Source organism: Protobothrops mucrosquamatus, unplaced genomic scaffold (assembly GCF_001527695.2).
Source record: "Protobothrops mucrosquamatus isolate PMUCROS unplaced genomic scaffold, P.Mucros_1.0 scaffold334, whole genome shotgun sequence".
Lineage (NCBI taxonomy): Eukaryota > Metazoa > Chordata > Lepidosauria > Squamata > Viperidae > Protobothrops > Protobothrops mucrosquamatus.
In genome coordinates this window covers 338,488-348,323 of record NW_015386672.1, presented here as the reverse complement: position 1 = coordinate 348,323, position 9,836 = coordinate 338,488, and the positions used below count along the sequence as shown (strand labels likewise).

The window sequence follows — 9,836 nt, the reverse complement described above, 5'->3', positions numbered from 1 at the left end:
TCGAAATAGATGAAAGTGGAAAAGTGATGAAAGACATAACAGACAGCATGGTCAAACTAGCTCATGTTCCGGTACAAACCTGGAATGGATTTAATTTCGAAGACATGTTTTCAGGATGGTGGCCAAAGTTACCAGGCCTACAAACCATCATAGTTATAGCAATATTATTAATTCTAGGATGTATTTTGATTCCCTGCTTTCCCGTGTCAACTAGCATCGGGACAGTCTGTCCTCCCACCCGTATTTTAACAATGGGCTCTGGGGGTGGGACCATAGAACCCTGTTCCCTTCAGTCTCCCCATTCCATGTCAATACACTTCTATTCACTATTAATACACTTCTATTCACTATTAACAAGCCCGGCCTCTCCACGTGGACTAACTTAGTACACTTACTAAGAAATCTCTTATAATTCAAGCATTCATATTCAGCTATCTCATTGAGAGCAGGACTTTCGGTCTTCTAATACAGCGGCCCCAACCTTTTGGGCACCAGGGACTGGTTCCATGGAGAAAGGTTTTTCCGCGGACCAGAGCGGGTGTGGTTTCGCATGCTGCCTCTATCCCGCAGATGGGGCTTTGCTTGTTTGGCAGACCCATTGCTGGCATGCCGCGGACCAGTGCCGATCCATGGACCAGGGTTTAAACATATAAGAAACGGTTGCTGGAATTGGGAATGTCTAGTTTAATGAAGAGAAGGATTAAGGGGTAACATGATAGCAGTCTTCCAATATCTCAGGGGCTGCCACAAAGAAGAGGGAGTCAAGCTATTCTCCAAAGCACCTGAAGGCAGGACAAGAAGCAACGGATGGAAACTAACCAAGGAGAGAAGCAACCTGGAACTAAGGAGAAACTTCCTGACAGTTAGAACAATTAACCAGTGGAACAATCTGCCTCCAGAAGCTGTGAATGCTCCAACACTGGAAGTTTTTAAGAAGAGACTGGACAGTCATTTGTCTAAAATGGTATAGGGTTTCCTGCCTGAGTAGGGGGTTGGATTAGATGACCTCCAAGGTCCCTTCCAACTTTATTCATCTTCATATTATTATTGCCTTTCTGGCTCTGTGGACCAGTGGTGGAGGGGGGGGGAAGAGGGGATAGTTTCACATGCGTGTCCACCGCTTGCACAAATGGAGCTTTGCACGCTCACCTGTCGCTTGCATGGCCTGGTTCCCAATGGGCCGCAGACCAGTATCAGGCTGCGGACCGGGGAATGGGGAACCCTGTTCTAGAAATGTTTGCAATTCTCCCTTAAATCTGCACTACGACACCCAGCTTTGACTCCTATTCTTTGTTCTGAAAATGCTGGAATTTTGCTTTGCTGATCTCGCACGCACCCATCTTGCTTTTCCGTTTCCTTCCGTTTTCCAATCTTCTGGACAGCGGCCTTTGGCGTGGCTTTTTATTCGCGGGCAGGTCTCCCTCCGGCTGGTGTTTTTGAGCTTTCACGTTGAGCATGGCAACATTCAGCATCTGAAGAGAACGGGGCATGGTTTTCATCTTCTGCCTAATGGGCGTCCGGGGAGCCCCGCCTGCTCGGGTGGAAAAAAAAAAACGGGATGTGAAGATACACATATGGCTGGAAAAGATGACTAAAAGACAGATAGAATTTAAACCAGAACTGTTTTTTGTTAGGAATATTAGGAGCTAATTATGAGAAGGAGAAGGAGTATTTAATATTGCATGTGCTGACAGCAGCGAGAATAGTATTTGCCCAATACTGGAAAAATGAAAACTTACCAATTGAAGAGATTTTAATTAAGAAAATCTTAAGAATGTGCAGAAATGGACAGATTAACTTTAGAGATCAAAGAGAAAGAAGAGTCAGTTTATTTTAAACTGGCGTAGTTTTGATTGGGCTTTGCTAGGGGTTTTATATGGGGTATTTTAGAGCAGGCTTTTTATTGAATATTTATTGTGATTTTTATTATTGCCTGTTCACCGCCCTGAGTCCCGTAAGGGAGATAGGGCGGTATATAAATTTAAATAATAAATACATACATAAATAAATAAAATTTTAGAAGATGGAATAATTTTTACCAATGGTTAGGAAAACGAACTAGTGAGAAATAGATGTGATATGTTATTTTGGATATATATTAGTAAGAAGAACGATATGTATTGACCAACTGATACTGTTTATGATTATCGTTTATCATATTTACTACAGCTACTTACCATTATATTAATTAGCGTTAACTGAACATATGTACCTGGACAATAGTCTGCTTGCTAAAGCTTGAAAATGTTATTGGGGGGTAACCCCAATGTTGTCCCCAATCCCACCCTAATCCCAATCTTAACCCTATCCTGAACCTTAATCCCTATCCTATCCCATGCCTAACCTTATGAAACTCAATAAAAACCTTTATAACTGGACAAAAATGGGATGTAAATCTGGTTCATTGGAGCCCAACAGGTCAGTAGCATCACGGACCACACAACGTGCAACTCCTTATCAGGAACGATGTGATCTTTACAGGTAATCCTCGTCTTACAACTATTTGTTTAGTGACTGTTCTAGGTTACAGCAGCATTGGGGGAAAAAATGACACGCTACCGTTCCTCACACTTATGACTGTGGCAGTATCCCATTGCTGGTGCTTGGCGATTGGGGTGTATTTACAACGGTTGCAACATCCCACGGTCATGTGATCGCCATTTGTCACCTTCCCAGCTGGCTTCCGACAAGCAAAGTCAATGGGGGGAGCCAGGTTTGCTTAATGACCGCCTGATTCACTTAACAACTGCAGTGAATTACTTAACAACCATGGCAATAAAAAAGTCGTAAAATTGGGTGTAAAATTCATTTAACAACCGCTTTGCTTAGCGATGGAAATTCTGTTCTTAATGGTGCTCATAAATCAAGGACTACCCATATTTAAGTAAGGGTGATGTATTCTTTTGTGCTTTCCTCTGCATGATTATAAATACATATATATATACACACACACAAATTGCATACATCTCTTTTTCTGATCTCGGGGGTGAGATGAAACTGTACGATCAGAATTTTTTTTCTGGTAAAATTCTGCTAGGGACCGTCTCAGCTCCACTTCTGATTTTGGGGTGTCCTCTTCATTTTGAGGACAACTTGCTTGCAGCATCCTGTATAGAGAGGGGGGGAAAAAAAACCCCAAGGAAATGGATAAATGCCCAAAAGTAATGGCCCTTTCCCACTGTGTCCAACAAATAGTTAAGATTCTTTTTCCCTGAATTATTCCGCTCAGAAATGAATCTGCAAAAATCTCACGGCTATTTCTGATGAGCATCTGTAAAAGTTGCACATTCAAGTCATGTCCAGATGTGGTTTTGTCCAGATGCATTTTTTTTTTTAAATAGAGACATACAGCACGTCTTTACTGAGCACAAATGCTTACCCTTTGGAAGAATCTGTGGAAGCAAATTTATTCTAATTTAATTGCATTATAACAGCACTAGCAACTGTGGAATATTTGGTGTCCAGCTTTGCTCTCCTCTAAACCAAGATACTTAAAATTAAGCCCCAAAAAAAAAGAAAAAAAAGGAGGAATTACCTGAATGGTTCCATCAAGTATGAGCTTGCACCACAAAGGTTTGACACACTGTACCAATCTTCAAGCACGTCAGGATTCCAGCTTTGAGCACCTGGGAGCTCTTGCTGGGCCCATCCTGGACACAAACTCTCTGTTTAACACGTATAGATGAAACATTAAAAAAAGAGAGAGAAATACTACATTATTAGTGGGCTTGGACCTTCCCTAGTTGTGAAAGAAGCTGCGTTAACCCTTACACATGTCTAGACAGAAACTATTTTAGGCAACCATGAGCAAGAAACACTTTTAGATATTATAGGTGAGCTTAGAATGAAATTGATAAATCTCTTTCTCCAACCTAGCTGTATCGGATCTCTTGAATGGGTTAGGAAATCAGGGGGTCTGGGGGGAAACAGGCACCGTCAAAATCCTAGCAACATGGAGTTCCTGTGGATTTGGGGATCTGTCACAATGTAGAGTAGACGCTTTTTATGTTTTGCTCTGCATATCGTGATGTCTACAACCATCATTTACAACAAAGTCCTGATGTTCACCGAGTGTCAAATGTCCTCCTCAGTCTCCCTCGCAGAGACTATGAATTTAAACCCTCCACAGGACCATTGGGGGCTAGTTCACCTTCTACTAAATGGATATTTTGCCACTGGCCATGCCGACCATGGCAGGCAGCCACCCACCACAGGGGCTCAAAATTCCAAACAGATCATTGGCTAAGAAAATCTGCCTGTATTGGGACACTGCAAAAGGGTCCTTTCCAGACCAAATACCGGAAGGGCTTCTTGGAACATCTGAAAACCAAAGTGATAAAAAAAGATCAGGCTTACCAGGACCTGCTTGGTGGTGGTCTTCATCAGAGTCCTCTATGACCTGACTTAGCACGCTGCTCACGACTTCTGGCAGACAGAAGTCCAGCTCCTTGGAAATGTTCTCTGCCACAGGGGCTTGAAGGAGGCACCTCTCGGCTTCCGCAACTTGTTCAGCAGAGAGGAGAGAAAGAAGCGTGGCGGTGCCAGAGATGGGGGAGAGAACCCCGGTACAAGGAGAATGAGCTCCCGATAAAAATGTCACTTCAGCAACCTTACCAAGAGAAGAGAAACATGCAAACAATGAGGGGGTACACAAACCCTTCCTGAGAAACGAAAAGATGCTTTGAAGGAGGGACTTTGTATTGACTGTCCTTTTAGCAAAGCATCCTTTGAAAGTGATAAGCTGCTCTGTTGCTTCACGTCTGGTGTCCTATAAAGCTACTGAGCTGTTGGACAAGGCCCCAGAAGGCACATAAGGCACTTCCATGAGGTGAATTATGCTACTGACTCAGCAAATATTTCATTTCCATGGAGCAAAGTTGTTTTGTACAGGCTTGAAGGCTGACATGTTTTTCCCCAGCTGCATTAACAGAGGGATAGAATCAAGATCACGTGAAGTGTTAGTACCACTTTACAAGGCCTTGGTAAGGCCACACTTGGAATACTGCATCCAGTTTTGGTCACCACGGTGTAAAAAAGATGTTGAGACTCTAGAAAGAGTGCAGAAAAGAGCAACAAAGATGATTAGGGGACTGGAGGCTAAAACATAAGGAAAGGCTGCTGGAATTGGGAATGTCTAGTTTAATGAAGAGAAGGACGAGGGGGGACACGATAGCAGTGTTCTAATATCTCAGGGTTGCCACAAAGAAGAGGGAGTCAAGCTATTCTCCAAAGCGCCCGAAGGCAGGACAAGAAGCAACGGGTGGAAACTAATCAAGGAGAGAAGCAACCTAGAACTAAGGAGAAACTTCCTGACAGTTAGAACAATTAACCAGTGGAACAACCTGCCTCCAGAAGAGGTGGATGCTCCAACACTGGAAGTTTTTAAGAAGAGACTGGACAGCCATTTGTCTGAAATGGTATAGGGTTTCCTGCCTGAGCAGGGGGTTGGACTAGAAGACCTCTAAGGTCCCTTCCATCATCATCATCATCATCATCATCATCATCATCATCATCATCTTCTTCTTCTTCTTCTTCTTCTTCTTCTTCTTCTTCTTCTTCTTCTTCTTCTTCTTCTTCTTCTTCTTCTTCTTCTTCTTCTTCTTCTTCTTCTTCTTCTTCTTATTATTATTATTATTATTATTATTATTATTATTATTATTATTATTATGTCACAATGGTTTCCTTCTTCCTTAAAAAGTACAGGTTGTTGGCAGCCTTTGGAGATCTGGGAGCTGCCTCTAAATCTTTCAGCAGCTTGCGTAACCCTTAGGTTTCAAGAACGGTGAAACGTCCATTTCCCCCACCACCATCCCTTCAGACCCTATCATTCCCCCCTCCCCAGCCCAAAACTAATCTCAACTGTCACTAACTGTCCTTCCATCTCCCACACCATCCAATACAACTGATGGAAGCTTCCAGCATAGGAAGCGAAGCGTCTTCTTCTTCTTCTTCTTCCACAAAATAATCAGCCCAGTTGCCTTTTTCAAAAATAAAAACCACTGTTGATACGTCTGATGTCGCACCCTGTTAAAATAAAGCCCAGTGCACGTTTACTCAGAGTAAACAAGCTCTTGGAAAATCTATCTACTGGACATTCCTCCAAGTTCCTATCGGACATTTTGGTTGTCAACGAAACGTAATCAACACCACCATGCTTATCAATTACTTATAATTAGATTTGCTTCGCAGAATGAAAAGAGAGACTTACCATATGAAGTCCTTGAGACAGAACATATTTTACAAACTGCTGGAACAAAGAAATCTCTTGGGCCGAAGGTCCTGACGGCTTACTCTGGAGTGTCCAGCTCTCTGTGTGAAGATTTTTAATGTACACTGACTTCCAGTCTGCCATAGTGCATTTAAGTTGTATGAGGACTGTTCCTTCAAAGCGCCTCTGGTTCAGAGTCAGAGGCTCCAGCACCACGGGGCAACTCCAGGCTTCTTCTTTTCCTGTCCATTGATAAGATCAAAAAGGTTGTACTTTATCAAGCAAGCAAACTCTCTTTCCTTAATTTCTGTATGCAGTAATGAATAAAACGAATAAAGAATAAAAGCTGAGAAAAATGCTAGCATGGCATGAATACAAAGTGCCTTATAACAAGGGTTTTGTTTGACCGGCTTAAAAAAAAAACACTATAGGATAAAATTGCAGGTAGTCCTCGACTTACGATCGCAGCTGAGCCCAAAATTTCTGTCGTTAAGTGACACATCTGTTGAGTTTTGCCCCATTTTATGACCTTTCTTGCCTCGGCTAAATGAACCATTGCAGTTTATAAATGAGTAGCCTGGCCGTTAAGCGAATCTGGCTTCCCCGTTGACTTTCTTTGTGAGGTCACAAAAGGGGACGCAACAACCGTCATAAATATGAGCCAGTTGCCAAGTATCAGAATTTGGATCGCAAATTCATAAGTCATAAGTCACTTTTTTCAGTGCCGTTGCAACTTTGAACTAAGTGAGCCGTTTTAAGTCGAGGACTACCTGAAAAACCCTCTTTTCCACAGTAGTTTCACGGCTCACAAACCGTAAATACTATTTTCACTACCGTCAGCCTTGAGGAGCAGGACTCCGTCCAGCGTTGGGAAGGATGTTTGTAAAGAGGAACGCGAGGAAAATAAGCAGCTCAGAGATGAATCCAAAGGCAGCATTTTAGTCCATGGCGTGAACGATGGCTCAGAAGATGAAGGCTCCAAGGGAGACGCTGGGAGGATCCTTTCCTTCTGATGATCTAAGTGCCGAGTTAAGACCTCAGACGACAAAACGGTGCCTCCCAGGATGCACATGACTTCAAGCAACATAAGGTAGCCTGTGTGATCAGAGGGTTCAAGCTGAAAGGAGACAAATCAGAGATGAGCGGAATAAGGCTAATCGTAATGGATAGAACAGCCACAACATGCAAGACTGGGTTAAAATGGGCTTGTGCAATTGGTAGTTCAGCAGGTCGTGGGAACCTATCCGCCTGCTTACTGTGACATTTGAACCAGACCGTTACATTAAGCTGCAATATGGTTTATTAACTTGAGCACTGCCCGTTACATGAACCCGCCCAGTCATTTCAACACGAGAAGGGCAGCAAATAAATAAATCCAGAAATCAAAACAATGCTGAATTTGATCAATCAGTCATAAGATCCAGTAGATGAGCCCGGAACCATTTGCTCTATTACAGTTTTGTATCTCAAGTAGTACAAAATAAAACAGTAACCAAAGTACGTATGATTTTTGAAGGAAGGAAAACTAATGCAGCCACCTAACAAACAGAACAACAATCTGAGTTTGTTTGTTTTTTTACCTTGGACCATTCAGCGGTGTCCATCCAATACAGAGTGACCTTATGATTGACTATCATGTCCTGGATTCCCTTAGGGAGGAATTTTTCTGCCAGGTCATGCAAAGGAGGCAGGTCTTCCAGTAAAGAAGCATAGTTTCCAGAAATAAACTGCAAGAGTTCCCTCTGGGAATGAGGGCAGGGAGATAAGAGGAAAATGGCATTAGCAAAGCCCGCATGAGTGGACTGCACTGGAGGGTTATCCGCAATCACAGTTAATTTGTTTTTCTGACTTCTCAGCACCGGTTTGGCAGGAGAGACTATTTCAGGCCGATCCCACTGATAGTCAAGCAGCGTTTCTTTCAGAATGTTCCGAGTGACGGTGGATCGTGGGGTTGGGCCCGGTGAGCAGGGAGTGCAGAGCTGCTTCCCAAACCTGGCCGCCAGCTCCTCCTCGAAGTCTTCCCAGCTGCGGGAGCCAAGCTCCCGGAAGCTGCCTACACGCGAAGCCCGGCCACGGATTCCCATGGAGTCAAAGAATTTGAAATCCCATCGGACCTTAGCGAGACCAAACTTGCAAGCCAAGAAGTTCAAGATCCTCAAGGTGCCCAAGTGAAGGCGAGCCTTCTCTGTGGAATCCGCGGTGTCCAAGAGGAAGACCACGTTGTGGGAGCAGGTCATGGTGAGGCTTCAGCCGCCGGGATCCTGGAGACTCACAAGCGCGAGGCGAGGGCATCCACACGAACCGAGGTCTGACGGAGGAGCCCCCGCTTACGTTAGCATCCTGATCCAATCCAAACCTGCTAAAGAGGAGAACTAGATCCCTGGGATCTACAGTCACTGGGTCTGGCCTTCCAAACAAGCATGCTCACAGCAGGGCTCGGAAACCGAGGAACGTAGGTCTTTGCTGGCATTTACAAGCACGTGGCAGTGCCGTCCATCTCCAAAGCGTACTCTTCTCAAAGAAGTGATACCTTCTCCCCATTTGCAGAAAAGCAAGCCCCTTTACTCCTGCCGCTGGACCCCTGTGCAAATGAGGGTGCAACCTGGAAGGTCTACCACGGAGGGCTACCCCCTGCTCTGCTCCCAGCTGCCCTTCTGGCCCCTCCCAGTAGCCCTGGAAATTACCCCTCCCCCCCTGTTACCTTGATAATTATCCTTGCCCCCCCCACTGCCCTGGTAACTACTCTCCTACCTTGATGACTACTCTCCTGCCCCTTGTTGCCTTGTTAACTACCCCACCTTGAACACTACTTTTCTGCCCCTCTCCCCAATTGCCTTAGTAACTATCCTCCTGTTCCCCAGTTGCCTTGCTAACTACCCCCCCAGCCGTCTTACCTTGATGCCTTCCTTCTTCCCTCCCTCCTTTTCCAATTCTTTCTCCTTCCTTCCTCCCTCCCTCCCTTTTCCAATTCTTTCTCCTTCCTTTCTCCCTCCTTTTCCAATTCTTTCTTCTTTCCTTCCTTCCTCCCTCCCTTTTCCAATTTTCTTCCTTCCTCCTTTTCCAATTCTTTCTCTTTCCTTCCTTCCTCCCTTTTTCAATTTTCTTCCTTCCTCCTTTTCCAATTCTTTCTCTTTCCTTCCTTCCTCCCTTTTTCAATTCTTTCTCCCTTCTTTCCTCCCTCCTTTTCCAATTCTTTCTCCTTCCTTCCTTCCTCCTTTTCCAATTCTTTCTTCTTTCCTTTCTTCCTCCCTCCGTTTTCCAATTCTTTCTCCTTCCTTCCTTCCTTCCTTCCTCCCTTTTTCAATTTTCTTCCTTCCTCCTTTTCCAATTCTTTCTCTTTCCTTCCTTCCTTCCTCCCTTTTTCAATTTTCTTCCTTCCTCCTTTTCCAATTCTTTCTCCTTCCTTCCTTCTTTTCCAACTCTTTCTTCCTCCCTCCCTCCCTCCTTTTCTAACTTTCTTCCTTCCTCCCTCCTTTTCCAATTCTTTCTCCTTCCTTCCTTCTTTTCCAACTCTTTCTTCCTTCCTTCCTCCCTCCCTCCTTTTCTAACTCTTTCTTCCTTCCTCCCTCCTTTTCCAATTCCTTCCTTCCTTCCTTCCTTCCTTCCCAAGACTTTCAAGAGCTGAACA

The 9,836-nt window shown here is 44.2% G+C and overlaps 1 protein-coding gene across 1 annotated transcript in view; it reads right to left on the bottom strand.

The window, feature by feature from the left end:
- TICRR (TOPBP1 interacting checkpoint and replication regulator) overlaps nucleotides 1–8,445 on the bottom strand; it is a 22,164-nt gene extending 13,719 nt beyond the window's left edge. Inside the window, exons 1-6 of the mRNA XM_015815290.1 lie at nucleotides 7,789–8,445; nucleotides 7,245–7,325; nucleotides 4,357–4,609; nucleotides 3,536–3,650; nucleotides 2,965–3,107; nucleotides 1,337–1,531 (exon numbers count right to left, since the gene is read on the bottom strand). Coding sequence (XP_015670776.1) covers nucleotides 1,337–1,531; nucleotides 2,965–3,107; nucleotides 3,536–3,650; nucleotides 4,357–4,609; nucleotides 7,245–7,325; nucleotides 7,789–8,445 — 1,444 coding nt within the window. The remainder of the gene's footprint in view (nucleotides 1–1,336; nucleotides 1,532–2,964; nucleotides 3,108–3,535; nucleotides 3,651–4,356; nucleotides 4,610–7,244; nucleotides 7,326–7,788) is intronic.
- Nucleotides 8,446–9,836: the final 1,391 nt, after the last annotated feature.